The sequence below is a fragment of the Protopterus annectens genome, chromosome 11.part0 (genome assembly GCF_019279795.1).
Source record: "Protopterus annectens isolate FY-2018-M chromosome 11.part0, PAN1.0, whole genome shotgun sequence".
Taxonomy (NCBI): domain Eukaryota; kingdom Metazoa; phylum Chordata; order Ceratodontiformes; family Protopteridae; genus Protopterus; species Protopterus annectens.
In genome coordinates this window covers 57,947,678-57,963,653 of record NC_056745.1, presented here as the reverse complement: position 1 = coordinate 57,963,653, position 15,976 = coordinate 57,947,678, and the positions used below count along the sequence as shown (strand labels likewise).

Genomic DNA, 15,976 nt, shown 5'->3' with positions numbered 1-15,976 from the left:
GTCAGCATCACTGCAATATCAGCATCACTGTATGAGCAATGTCAGCATTACTGCCTGAGCAATGTCAGCATCACTGTATGAGCAATGTCAGCATTACTGTCTGAACAATGTCAGCATCACAGCAATGTCAGCATCACTATTTGAGCGATGTCACCAACACTGTTTGAGCAATGTCAGCATCACTGAGCAGCATCACTGTATGATCAATGTCAGCATCACTGAGCAATGTCAGCATCACTGCAATATCAGCATCACTGTATGAGCAATGTCAGCATCACTGTTTGAGCAATGTCAGCATCACTGTATGAGCAATGTCAGCATTACTGTCTGAACAATGTCAGCATCACAGCAATGTCAGCATCACTGTTTGAGCAATGTCAGCATCACCGTTTGAGCAATGTCAGCAAAACTGTTTGAGCAATGTCAGCATCACTGTATGAGCAATGTCAGCATCACTGTTTGAGCAATGTCAGCATCACTGTAACATCAATATCAGCATCACAGCAATGTCCACATCACTGTATGAGCAATGTCAGTATCACTATTTGAGCAATGTCAGCATTACAGCAATGTCAGCATCACTGTATGAGCAATGTCAGCATCACTGTTTGAGCAATGTCAACATCACAGCAATGTCAGCATCACTGTATGAGCAATGTCAGCATCACTGAGCAATGTCAGCATCACTGTTTGAGCAATGTCAGCATCACTGTATGAGCAATGTCAGCATCAATGATTGAGCAATGTCAGCATCACTGTATTAGCAATGTCTGCATCACTGTAGGAGCAATGCAGCATCACTGAGCAATGTCAGCATCACTGTATGAACAATGTCAGCATCACTATATGATCAGCATCATGGTATGAGCAATGTCAGCATAACTGTTTGAGCAATGTCAGCATCACAGCAATGTCAGAATCACTGTATGAGCAATGTCAGAATCACTGAGCAATGTCAGCATCACTGTTTGAACAATGTCAGCATCACATCAATGTCAGCATCACTGTAACAGCAATGTCAGCATCACTGTTTGAACAATGTCAGCATCACTGTAGGAGCAATGCCAGCATCATGGAGCAATGTCAGCATCACTGTTTGAGCGATGTCAGCATCGCTGTTTGAGAGATGTCAGCTTCACTGTATGTTTGAGCAATGTCGGCATCACTGTTTGAGCAATGTCAGCTTCACTGTTTGACCAGCATCACTGTATGAGTAATGTCAACATCACTGTTTGAGCAATGTCAGCATCACTCTTTGAACAATGTCAGCATTACTGTATGAGCAATGTCAGCATCCTTGAGCAATGTAAGCATCGCTGTCTGAGCAATGTCAGCATCATTGTTTGACCAGCATCACTGTATGAGCAATGTCAACATCACTGTTTGAGCGATGTCAGCATCACTGTATGAGCAATGTCAGCATCACTGAGCAATGTCAGCATCACTGTCTGAGCAATGTCAGCATTACTGTTTGACCAGCATCACTGTAAGAGCAATGTCAGCATCACTGTTTGAGCAATGTCAACATCACTGTTTGAACAATGTCAGCATCACTGTTTGAGTGATGTCAGCATCACTGTATGAGCAATGTCAGCATCAATGTATGAGCAATGCAGCATCACTGAGCAATGTCAGCATCACTGTTTGAGCAATGTCAGCATCACTGTATGAGCAATGTCAGCATCACTATATGATCAGCATCACTGTATGAGCAATGTCAGCATCACTGTAACAGTGATGTCAGCATCACTGTAACAGTGATGTCAGCATCACTGTAACAGTGATGTCAGCATCACTGTTTGAGCAATGTTAGCATCACTGAGCAATGTCAGCATCACTATATGATCAGTATCACTGTATGAGCAATGTCAGCATCACTGACTGAGCAATGTCAGCATCACTGTATGAGCAATGTCAGCATCACTGATTAATGTTGGCATCACTGTCTGAGCAATGTAAGCATCACTGTTTGACCAGCATCACTGTTTCAGCAATGTCAGCATTAGCATCACTGCATGAGCAATGTCAGCATCACTGTTTGAGCAATGTCAGCATGACTGTTTGAGCAATGTCAGCATTGCTGTTTGAGAGATGTCAGCATCACTGTATGTTTGAGCAATGTTGGCATCACTGTTTGAGCAATGTTAGCTTCACTGTATGAGCGATGTCAGCATCACTGCATGAGAAATGTCAGCATCACTGTATGAGCAATGTCAGCATCACTGTACATTTGAGCAATCTCAACATCATTGTTTGAGCAATCTCAGCATCACTGTATGAGTGATGTCAACATCACTGTATGTTTGAGCAGTGTCAACATCACTGTTTGAGCAATGTCAGCATCACTGAGCAGCATCACTGTATGATCAATGGCAGCATCACTGAGCAATGTCAGCATCACTGCAATATCAGCATCACTGTATGAGCAATGTCAGCATTACTGCCTGAGCAATGTCAGCATCACTGTTTGAGTGATATCAGCATCACTGTTTGAGCAATGTCAGCATAACTGTATGAGCAATGTCAGCATCACTGTTTGAGCAATGTCAGCATCACTGTATGAGCAATGTCAGCATTACTGTCTGAACAATGTCAGCATCACAGCAATGTCAGCATCACTGTTTGAGCGATGTCAGCAACACTGTTTGAGCAATGTCAGCATCACTATTTGAGCAATGTCAGCATCACAGCAATGTCAGCATCACTGTATGAGCAATGTCAGCATCACTGTTTGAGCGATGTCAGCATCACTGTATGAGCAATGTCAGCATCACTGATTAATGTTGGTATCACTGTCTGAGCAATGTCAGCATCACTGTTTGACCAGCATCACTGTATGAGCAATGTCAACATCACTGTTTGAGCAATGTCAGCATCACTGTTTGAACAATGTCAGCATTACTCTTTGAGCAACGTCAGCAACAATGTAACAGCAATATCAGCATCACAGCAATGTCAGCATGACTGTATGAGCAATGTCAGCATCACTGAGCAATGTCAGCATCACTGTTTGAGCAATGTCAGCATCACTGTTTGACCAGCATCACTGTATGAGCAATGTCAGCATCACTGTATGAGCAATGTCAGAATCACTATATGATCAGCATCATGGTATGAGCAATGTCAGCATAACTGTTTGAGCAATGTCAGCATCACAGCAATGTCAGAATCACTGTATGAGCAATGTCAGAATCACTGAGCAATGTCAGCATCACTGTTTGAGCAATGTCAGCATCACAGCAATGTCAGAATCACTGTAACAGCAATGTCAGCATCACTGTTTGAACAATGTCAGCATTACTGTAGGAGCAATGTCAGCATCATGGAGCAATGTCAGCATCACTGTTTGAGCGATGTCAGCATCGCTGTTTGAGAGATGTCAGCTTCACTGTATGTTTGAGCAATGTTGGCATCACTGTTTGAGCAATGTCAGCTTCACTGTTTGACCAGCATCACTGTATGAGCAATGTCAACATCACTGTTTGAGCAATGTCAGCATCACTGTTTGAACAATGTCAGAATTACTGTTTGAGCAATGTCAGCATCAATGTAACAGCAATATCAGCATCACAGCAATGTCAGCATCACTGTATGAGCAATGTCAGCATCACAGCAATGTCAGCATCACTGTATGAGCAATGTCAGCATCACTGAGCAATGTCAGCATCACTGTTTGAGCAATGTCAGCATCACTGTATGAGCAATGTCAGCATCAATGATTGAGGAATGTCAGCATCACAGTATGAGCAATGTCAGCATCACTGTTTAAGCGATGTCAGCATCACTGTATGAGCAATGTCAGCTTCACTGTATGAGCAATGTCAGCATCACTGCAATGTCAGCATCACTGTATGAACAATGTCATCTTCACTGTTTGAGCAATGTCAGCATCACAGCAATGTCAGCATCACTGTATGAGCAATGTCAGCATCACTGAGCAATGTCAGTATCACTGAGTGATGTCAGCATCACTGTATGAGCAATGTCAGTATCAATGTTTTAGCAGTGTCAGCATCACTGTATGAGCAATTTCAGCATCACTGTTTAAGCGATGTCAGTATCTGTGTATGAGCAATGTCAGCATCACTGTATGAGCAATGCAGCATCACTGAGCAATGTCAGCATCACTGTATGAGCAATGTCGGCATCACTATATGATCAGCATCATTGTATGAGCAATGTCAGCATCACTGTAGCAGTGATGTCAGCATCACTGTTTGAGCAATGTTAGCATCACTGAGCAATGTCAGCATCACTATATGATCAGCATCACTGTATGAGTAATGTCAGCATCACTTTTTGAGCAACGTCAGCATCACTGTATGAGCAATGTTAGTATCATAGCAATGTCAACATCACTGTTTGAGCAATGTCAGCATCACTGAATGAGTAATGTCAATATCACTGTATGAGCAATGTCAGCATCACTATATAATCAGCATCACTGTATGAGCAATGTCAACATCACTGTTTGAGCAGTGTCAGCATCACTGTATGAGCAATTTCAGCATCACTGTTTAAGTGATGTCAGTATCTGTGTATGAGCAATGTCAGCATCACTGTATGAGCAATGCAGCATCACTGAGCAATGTCAGCATCACTGTATGAGCAATGTTGGCATCACTATATGATCAGCATCATTGTATGAGCAATGTCAGCATCACTGTAGCAGTGATGTCAGCATCACTGTTTGAGCAATGTTAGCATCACTGAGCAATGTCAGCATCACTATATGATCAGCATCACTGTATGAGTAATGTCAGCGTCACTTTTTGAGCAACGTCAGCATCACTGTATGAGCAATGTTAGTATCATAGCAATGCCAACATCACTGTTTGAGCAATGTCAGCATCACTGAATGAGTAATGTCAATATCACTGTATGAGCAATGTCAGCATCACTATATAATTAGCATCACTGTATGAGCAATGTCAGCATCACTGTTTGAGCAATGTTAGCATCACTGTTTGAGTAATATCAGCATCACTATATGATCAGCGTTACTGTTTGAGCAATGTCAGCATCACTGTAACTACCCTGACCTGTTCCACCAGCTGGAGACAGAGATTTGGGAGCAGAATCTACACGTGTACTGAGAACTTTTTTTCAGTACTGTTTTCCTTTACCATTTTAATTCTCATAGGTGAATACTTAGCAGATATTTTGTTTTCCAATAGAAAAGGAGTGATAACTGCTTAGGGGCCACAGACGATGAGACCACTTCTTAGACAGCAGGGTGTGCATGCAGTGTGCAGCAGTCCACTTCTCATCTACACCAGCGTTATTCCCTTACATGAGTCTGATGATCGTTACTAATTTTGCTATCCTTCTGCAGGTACAGCTCTCAAACAGAAGGAGTAGAAGGAGGAAGAGGAGGAGGAGTTACCCAGACCCAATAGGCTACTGCCAACTATTGCTTCTGGGTCACCAGTACTTAGCAGGTCTTCCTCTATGCTCAGAAGAGAAGGCTTATCTGCTGCAAGTGACCCGGAGAGTTACTAATACCCTCTGCATCTGCCTCCTGGGGTTGATGAAGGTCCCTCTTCTGATGGTGGACAGAAGGGCTCCCTGTGTGATTTATGGAGGCTAGTTACTACCATGAAGAATTAACAACTGGTTCTCCACATAGATAACATCTAGTGCATTGTGACTTGGCAAGGCAAGTCACACAAACAGCAAAGCCTAAACATCAAGCCTCTGGAAAAAAAAATGTCCCACGCCATCAGCCACTCAGGTGAGAGATGCCTAGGTCTGTTGTCTTCTAGATCATCTTCACAAACAACACAAGGATTCCACCATATTCCACCTATCCATCATTTGTAAAATTTACAAACGGGGTCTTCCACTTCAAAAAAATACCTTTCCATCCTACCCAACCCTTCATATCTTTTGTTTTTACCTCTGTTTGCAGTTCTCCACTTTCTTACTTCCTATCTCTCCCACCCCCTCCCCATGATATGCTGAACAGGTTTACCACTCTCCCAGCACTGCATACCAGCCGGTTGGTAGTTGCAGTGCCACGTCTCTACATTACACGTGTCAGCATGCATTGACTTGGCAGTGATAGCTTGCCATAGCTGTGACAGCCATCATCTTGGCCACATGTCTTCTTTGCTGCTGCTTGTCTGCACTTCTCTTTTTTGTATGTGGTCCTTTGGTCAGCTTGCAGGCTTTACGCACTGCCTAATATATGCCTGATTTGAACTTTGTTGCATTATTATTTGAAAGTACAACTTAGCCAATTTTGACATTTTCAGAAGTACACTTGTACAGAATAACAAGCACTGCAAAGACCTTGTTTAATTTGAATGTAGCAACTAGTTTGTCTTTTAAAGATTGTTATAAATATAAATAGCTTGAAAAATAATCTTAGGTCTTTGGAAAAAAAACATTAAGTATAATATTTACTATTTTACCAAAATAATAATGCTGCCCATTTAAACTAAGAAAAGAAAAAAAATCATATTCAAGGAAGTAATGCACACGTAATGAGAAATATTAAAATTAAACAAATGCGTATTTTAAATTAATTTTTTATGCTACTCATACAATTTTCATTCTATACTTCTTCAATTCATAACATTAATAAGGAGTGACTTACTGGAATGCTTTAAATAAACAGTATTCCCTCAGCATCCATTGTCTAACTTTGTGACTCTGACCAAGTCACTTAACCAGACACTGCTCCAAGGCTGAGTCTGAAAAAGGTCCATGGAAATCACTGCTCTACCCAAGAAAACAAATACATAAAATAAAATAAAATATTATATAAATACAGGACTGGTAATAATTTCCAAAATGGAAGTCTACAAGAATATTCAAAATGTATGATTTGTTTTCAGTGCCTGAACAGATAATAAACCTCAGAAAACTTTATCACATTTTTCATATAGACATTTGTTCAGCTTCAGCAGGCATTGGTATGCAAATAATTTCACAGCATCAGGTGATGATTTTTATTAGGTGATTCAAAGACAATGTCCCCAAACTGCAGCAAATATAAATGAAGACCGTATCACACAATGAAACTATGCCTCACTGCCAGGTGGAAGCATTTGTTTTCCATGCCCTATTCTACCAGTAACTTTTTCAAAAACAGTGATGTCAGAGGAAACAAAAAACACTAGTGAGATTGCCTGGTGTGGATAGAAACCTTTCTTGCATTTTAATTGGTTTACAACAGGAAAACATGTGGTATTGTTCTCATGATATCTTTGCCTGGGCCTGGATTCAATAGCATTTTTGTAAACATCATAGGATTTAAAAAGTAGGGGGACTATTTTTATTCAGTAATTTAAAAGATGTTTCAAGGGATACATAAACAGTTGAGTGTTCATTGTAGAAGTACCCCGATTTGAATTTTTCAGTTTATTTGAAATGAAATGAATTCCTAGTCTCATACTTAGTCATCTGTCCACATAATGCAAAGTGCTTCACTTGCATGGTCTGCAGATACAGCTGTCTAGTCATAGTTCATGTCCAGTATGACGTGACCACTGATATTCAAGCAGATAATTCAGACACTGTTCGAGCACAGACAGTACCATTTGTATGTCTCCAGTCCTGTGAATGCATCATCAGAAAACAATCGCAGAGACTTTAGGCACATGTTAGCTGCTCACCTGTATTCACCAAATGTCCCATCATCTTCTTTCATTGGCTGTATTTCTGGGTCTGCATGTGCATCTTCTTTTTCTTTAACTAAAATTTAAAAAAATATATAAAAAGGTGATACTTGGTTTGGTCAAGAAGTAACTTTAATTTCCATACTTACATGTTCCTTTTATTTTTTATCTATAATTTAAAACAAAATAGTAATGCAATACACAATCTGGTCAAAAACTAAGTTACAGAGAAGCGTATTTTATTCTATTTTTAGAGAACTTTAACTTGCACCAAAGATATTTTCTCACCTGGAATGCAGTGATAGAATGGTCGAAATTTCATGATCCACAAAAGTTTGTATTTTAGACCCAGTTTGCTTGAAAGTACAACCAGGGAATGAATCCTGTCTTAGTGGCAATTTTTACTGCATGAGACCTGGGTTAGGTTACAGGCCTGGACCCTTGAAAAGGCAGTTAGGAAAGAATATGAGTGAGTGAGTGAGTGAGTGAGTGAGTGAGTGAGTGAGTGAGTGAGTGAGTGAGTGAGTGAGTGAGTGAGTGAGTGAGTGAGTGAGTGAGTGAGTGAGTTAGAGTGCACAATACAGATTCAGATATGACAGATCAATGGTTGAGTGGAGGCCTTGTTGGATGAGTGACAGTGCAGAAGGCATGCTAGCTTATTGAAACAAACACCTTTCTGCCTATCAAAAGTGCTCAGAATGTAACCATGATGGGTGTGTGGAAAAATGAACATATATCCTGGCATTGCGGTTCTCTGTTTCACCAGAAAAGGCAGTTTAGCCATACAAGGAAGGGGCAATAGGGACCAAAATCCTGGGAATGCAATTGAATTATGCCATATCAGTCAGTTCTTGATCCCACTACCAATGTATAAGTACATCTATCAAAAACAGTTTGTTCATTGCAGAGAGAGAATTCACTGAAGAGAGATACGTTGAGATACAGCTGTAGACACGGGGAGAATGGAAAGACCTATCTGGCTGACAGACTAGGGGCTGGTAGGATGAAGGCAAGAAAAAGGTACAAAAAGAAATGGGATTAAGGAACAAGTGCTACATATACGAGATTTAGGCTAAATGCTGTTTCATTATTCATCAAAGTAAATCAAAGGTTTTCTCTAATTTTTTATATTCCGAGACCTTAGGAGGCTTACTTTATTCAAATGATATTCACAGATAGCTAGTGCCCAACATATTCTGAATGTTTTTTTATTTTTTGTTTCTCTTTTCCCTTTATAATGAAGATTTTATAGCATGTCCACTCTTTGCCCATCTCTGCTTGTCATTTCCGTTTTTTTCATATACTCTTCCATTATACCAATTCCAATGCACTTTACTGTCTTCCTTTTAGCACTTCCTCTAACTCTGTCTCTCTGTCTATTTCTCTTTCTCTCTACATCTGCCTTTCTTTCTGTTTTCCACAGGTAAAATTCTAAATTCCTTCTTTTCTGCATACTGTTTTGTTTTCATCTGACTTTCCCCTAGATTCATGAATGGCTATTTTCCATGCAGGAACAGTGTAGGAGCTCCTGCATGGAAAATGGCCACCGAGCGATCCAGGAAAGTGCCATTTTCACGTGCACAAGCGGCCCTACACTGTTCCTCCAAGGAAAGCTGTGCAGGAAGCAAATCATCTCATTTGCTGGTAAAAAACATGTATATGAGGTGATTTTGCGATCCACAAAGCTGATCGGACTCCGTGCATGAACAGTGTCGCTTTAGAAATGTATTCAGTTAGTAACTGAATACATTTCCGCATCTGAGCAAACGGAGGCAGGACAGCATGGAAAGCATGTATTACAGTCAAACACACATGCTAATTGCCAAATATAAGGCCATTGGCATTAATACATGTTTATATTTTTATAAAATTAAACTTTTTTTTTGGCTTATCATAGCCAGTTAAGCTCAGGGCAGTGGCATGCAAATGGGATTGTGCCGAAAATCAAAAAAAAAATGAGAAAAATCAATTTTAAGATAAGTCTGCATTTTGCCATTACAGTCAATGTCATGCAGAATGTAAACAATACGAGGGAGCACTGGTTGTCAAGGGGAAAGGGCCCGTCTAAGTGCAGTAACTAAGGATGTACACACTGGGGTATGCAAATGTGGGGAGTTTTACTGAATCACAGATTTCCTCAATGTGTCAGCTTGCACCTAACCGTGTAGGTGCAGCAATACAACAATACAAGAATAAGAGCTGAATGACTTTATAAGGGGTGAGTCATAGGTTCATAGGTTCATAGGTTCACAGGTAGGTACTAGGCTATCTGCCCGAGGGCATTTATAAGCCTAGCCAGAGTGTGTTGGCTTTCGCTGCCCCATTAATTAATTAACTGATCCTCTGTCAAGCAGAACCAAAGAAGTGATCCCAGGGGTGTATTTTCTGTTACCCATCCACTCGTCAATGTTTCTCTTGAAGAGTGTTAGTGAGGGGCTCTGCCTGATGTAATTTGGAATTTTGTTCCAAAGCATGGGGAGTCTCTGTGACAGGAATATATCCCTTCAGCATGTTCTATTTATTGTTGTGGTGAGGTTTAGCTCACTAGAGGGCATGGCTTGCAGTGACTTGGATTTCTTTAGGTGGAGCATGCCCATCAATTCTGAGTTGGACATGGCTTTGTAAGTCAGGCAGAGATCACCTCTGAGTAAGCGATATGTCACTGAGTACACCTGGAGTTTTTTCAGTCGGGCTGCATAGGACCTATGTTTGAGGCCAGTAATCCTCTTGGTGAGGTACTTTTGTGGTCTTTCCAGCTGTTAGAAGTGTCTTGTGAGGTACATCCCAAATGGGGCATTGTACTCTATGATGGGTCTAATGAGTGACGAGTAGAGGAGCACTATAACCTCTTTATTTCTAGATGTGAACCCTTTAGTAATTAGATTGGCCACATAGAAGGATTTCCTAACTACTTTGGCAATATGATTGTCAAAGGAGAGATTACTATCTACCTGGGTCCCCAGGTCCCTTATTATCTCTTCTGTATTAAGGGGGCTGCCACCTATGTGGTAATTCGTGGGTGTTTTGCTTTTCCCAAACGGGATGACTATGCATTTTTTTGACATTTAGCTTGAGGCCATGACTTTGATACTAGGTGTCCGTCTCAGTAAGGCCCTTTTGGAGGATGTCCTTGTCAGCTGGAGAGTCGTCAATTATGGCTCCCTGTGTGCAGTCATTTGTGAACTTGGTTAGCCATAGTCCTCCTGTGTTTGCCTGTACTTCTGAGAAGTATATACTTGCTGTAAGTTCATTGGAGCTCTGTGGCCCGTGTTTGTCCTTAGCTAAGCACAGCTAAGGAAGGGGGTGTGTCTGAGGCTGTAATGTCTTATTTCATGAAATGCAGAGTGTGTTTGCATCCAGGGAGGGCCATTTCTGCTTAAAAGAGCTTACATTAGCTAAAAGGGTGCACAGTGGGTCCAAAAAAAAAAAAAAAACAATAGCAGAACTGTATACATTTGAGCACCGGTTATGCGTGGTACACCTCTGGGCTTAAATAGGGAGGAAGTGGGAAGGGGAAACAGCAGTAGGAAGGCAATCAAGGAGAACTAGCATAGCTGGCAGGTGGAATGTATCAGAATCAGCCAATTATACATACAGCAGCCCAGCACACTAATATAAAGCATGCAAACACCCTACAGACTGTTTTTTTTTTTCAAAAACTCTACACCACTGGTGTACACAGATGAGGGATTTTTAACTGGCAAAAATAACTAAATATGTTAGAGGCTGCTGCTGTTTTACTCCATCAATATGTGCTAGAAACTGAGGGTGGTGAGGAGGAGAATGCTGACAACTGACCCACAGTGAGGAGGAGGAGAAGAGTGTAGACCCAGGGTAACCTACCAGGGCCTACATGAGCTGGAGATAGTAGAGCACTATAGGGTGGACAGGGGCATTCTACAGCAAATCGTTGAGCTGTGCTGGCCACACCTTACACACATAACTAATAGAGGGGTACCCATCCCAGTGGATACCAAGGCATGTCTAGGCTTAAGAATACTAGCCACAGATACCTTCCAAAGACCAACTGGGGATATCATGGGGTGTCTCACAGGCATCAGCATCCAGGGTACTCCACCAGCTCCTGGATGCCATGACACAACATGCCAATGAGCACATATATTTTTCCACTGCCCGTGAGGCCCTGACCACATGTATGCATCTCTTCCACTGTATAGCAGAATACCCTGAAGTAGTTGGTGTATAAACTGCAGGCACATCCACATCAAAGCACCACCCGATGAGCGGGTCAGGGTCTACATAAACCACAAGGGCTTCCCGTCCATCAACTGCCAGGTCATGTGCAATTGTCATGAATGTGTGTGCTGGCAGCCCTGGAGGGTATCACGACTCCTACATCTGGCATTGCTCACAGTAGTATCAGGTGTTTGCCAAGGGGGCATCCCATATGGCCATCTAGTGGGGGATGCTGGCTATGCACTGAAGCCGTGGCTGATGACACCCATCAGAAATGCACACACACACCTGAACAAGAACACCATAATGAGGCACATGCACAGACCAGGATCATTGTAGAGTGTGTGTTTGGGATGCTCAAGTCAAGGTTCCACTGCCTTGACATATCCAGTGGAGCCTTGCAGTACTCTCCAGCTACATATACCCAAATGTTCATAGTATGTGTCATGCTACACAATATGATCCTGTGGAAACAGCTGCAGCAGGAACAGCACAGGTAGGGCCACACAGCCCCCCACCATTGCCAAGGCCAGCACAGGCACACTGGGACTCAGAGGAGGAACATCCTGAGCCTGCCCCTGTACCCAGAAGGAGGCGTGCACAGTATGCTCAGGCCTTGCCAAAGAGGCAATGCATAGCACACACACACACTGACACTGGAGGGACCCAGGGACTGATACCTCTCTCTGACTTGCACAGACAGTAAAAGGGATGCCAAACATGACACTACCTGAGAGTTACCATGTACTATGTGCATCCAACATAGTCAGCCCTCCACCATTGTCCTCAATACTGGCCCAGCAACAAGATAAGTCACTATTCCTATCAATTACTGAATGGAGTAGTATGTTCTGATAGTTGTATGTATGGTATGGATGCAAGCATGCAAGGGAATTGGGTGGCTGAATGGGATAGCAACAGACAGCTATATGGGACAGCAGGACATTCATAACAAATACCGGTGTCAACATACTAGGCAGCACTACAGAAGGTGACAACCCCCACTGCAGTACATGTGATGGTCCTAAGAACTGTGGGTGTCAATAGGTCACAAACATGGATGTCATTAAGGGTCACATACCTACCACCATTCTCACCCAGCAGGACAGGTGTAGATGACCATGAAGAAAGGCAGGGCTAAGGCCCCCAAATGATGGCAATGGTGAACAGCCCCCCACCAGACCTACACAGACATGCTAAAACAGGTCTGCCAGTTGCATTCCAATTCTGATGGGTAAGAAGTCTGAAACTGAAATATATGGGATTAAGATCTAACATGCATACTCTACTGATATGCCTCCTGTCTGCATGATAGGTCACAATACAATATGAAATGTAAACCAACAGAGTAACTGAAATACCAGTACAGTCATTTCAAATGTTAAAGTCTGCAGGTGTGCAACCCCCCCCCCCACAATCCCATGTAGAAATGCAGTAACAGATGGCCTGCAGCACTCTCAAATGGCATACATTCCTCTGGCAAAGGTCCATGCCTCACCCATAGTGTTGATGTATAGAATGTCAGAGGGTCCCAACTAACAACCTAACAGTAAACAGAAAACAAATGAAAGGCCATGTTAACAAATGCCAGTAGCATGCCTTCCCATGTCCTACTGCAAGGGCTGTGGATCAGGCCATAAATACTATTGGATAAAGGCCCAACTATAGGGATACCTCTGAGATATTGCTTACATAATATTTAGTGGAGGAGAGAATAACAGAGGGGAGGTGTAGAAGCATGGATGTCATGGAGTGTGTGAAGTCTGAAACTCTAATCTCCACCCATACTACTTCCGACTGCAAATCCATGAATGAATAGCCACAAAACCGCTTGTAAACCATAATGTGAAGATAAACTGACCAGATACATGAGTCCTGCCTCAGGATAACCTGGGTGTGTCTGTACAGCTGAGAGGTATGGCCCCAGCAGGATATGGCCATTCCTTGAAGTTGAGAAAAGCACAAGGAGGGTAACTCCAGCCAGCACATTAACAAGGTGCTGCAGTATTTACACAGAACCAGCAGTCTATTGTCTGTAGCTACCCCTGCACAATGGCAGGTGTGCGCCAGAATGTGTAGTCTATATGCCTCAGAATATTGGTCACAGCAGCATTCATCTTGTATTTCCCGGTAAATAACTGTAAGCAAAGAATAACTGTCAGTAGCCAATGACATGACACATCACAGCGTAAAACAGTACATATGTCAGAATATCTATGCTACAACCAAACATGTCATACAAGCAGCACAAATAACAATAGTTACAGTATCCCCTGTATGTTAAGCCCATTGTGTCTCCATATTGACAACCTATCTACAGATATCCTGCAGAAACAGTTTGCTAGGTGTAGCTGTAGCACACAAAACCCTCAACTGGAGTCCAGCCCTCCTTGGAATGGATGCAAACACTCAATATAGAAGGTCATACTGGGCATGCTCCTACACTTAGAGAAATGAAGCTCATGTCTCACAACATAGTGGACTACAGTTATTGGTTATTCGCAGCTGTCTGTGCACACACACCAAATTGTACACCATTGACACACACACACACACACACACACACACACACACACACACACACACACACACACACACACACTGGATAGGAATGCACACACAAATCTAAGGCAAACACATTATAATATGTCAAACATACACACAGAGAGATGTGTGGAAGAGAAAGACAGACAGTGACAGAGAGAACACCATTATGGGGCCTGTCCCACCCACTACACATTCCATTGGCCTAAATCACATAATGTTCTGATGTCATTCACTGTAGAAATACCTTTGGTTAACCCTCAGCCCTATAGTGTCAGTGGTGTTTCTGATAACAGTGTAACATTACAGTACAAATAGGCATTCATGTAGCAGTTGTGATCTCAGTCCTGTCAAATGTAAAGTTGTATGTGAATTTATGTGTGTGTTTCTAGATGCATGTGGTTGAGGCCATTCACACTCACTAAATCTCCCGTACCCCTCCTTTGGCACCGCTGCTGATGTCACTCACCTTCAAAGATACCTTTGGACAGCTAACCAACATATAAGCTCCATGGAGCTTGCAATAACTGCGTAATACTATAGTGTAGCAAACTAGTGATGTAGGAGTTCCAATCCTGATCCTGGCAACTGTATAAATGTGAGAGAGTGTGTGTATCCCTGTAGAAACTTGATTTTCTGGTCATTCACACTTAAAACACTTCCCGTACCCCTCCTTTACCACTGCTGCTGTCACTCACCTTCAAAGATATTGTTGAACAGCTTTCCAACATATAAGCTTTGTGGCACTTGCAATAACTGTGTAACACTATAGTGTAGCAAACTAGTTAAGTAGGAGTTCCAATCCTAATCCTGGCAACTGGATAAATGTGAGTATTTGTGTGAGAGTGTGTGTATCCTTGTAGAAACCTGAGTTTGTGTTCATTCACACATAAAACACTTCCCATACCCCTCCTTTAGCATTGCTGCTGATGTGACTCACCTTCAAAGATACCTTTGGATAGCTTTCCAACATATAAGCTCTGTGGCGCATGTGATAACTGTGGATACTGTAGTGTAGTGACCTAGTTAGGTAGGAGTGCCAATTCTGAGCCTGGTAAATGTGAGTGTTTGTGTGACAGAGTGTGCATATCCTTGTAGAGACCTGTTTTGTGGTGATTCACATTTACAACACTTCCCTTACCCCCTCCTTTACCACTGCTGCTGATGTCACTCACCTTCAAAGATACCCTGGCACAGCCTTCACACATATAAGCTCCATGGCGCATGTGATAAATGCGGAACAATGTAGTAGCAATAACTACATAGGTATGGGTTTGAATTCCATCCCTGGCAAGTGTTTGTGTGTGTACATATGTATGTCTGTAACTTAAAGATTTTGGCCCCATTTACACCCAGTACAGTGCTGACTTTAGCAGTCCTGCAGATATCATCCACCTTAGAAGTACCTGTTGCCAACCCTAAACCATGTAAGGTCAGTGGTGCATGTGGTAAATATGTAACATAATGGTCCCAAAAGATTGTCACATAGAGGCTTGACCCTCACCCCTGGCAAATGCAAATGTGTGAGTAGGGTAAAATACTTTTTGGAATCTCTCACTCACTAGATTACCCAAATGCCAGTATTTACATGGGTTGGTGATGTTCCTCAC

At 42.2% G+C, this 15,976-nt stretch overlaps 1 protein-coding gene across 16 annotated transcripts in view; it reads right to left on the bottom strand.

The window, feature by feature from the left end:
- NRCAM (neuronal cell adhesion molecule) overlaps nucleotides 1–15,976 on the bottom strand; it is a 1,614,235-nt gene that overhangs the window by 38,779 nt on the left and 1,559,480 nt on the right. For all 16 annotated transcript variants that reach the window (XM_044087425.1, XM_044087435.1, XM_044087431.1 and 13 more), the window contains one exon: nucleotides 7,623–7,701. In XM_044087425.1, coding sequence (XP_043943360.1) covers nucleotides 7,623–7,701 — 79 coding nt within the window. The remainder of the gene's footprint in view (nucleotides 1–7,622; nucleotides 7,702–15,976) is intronic.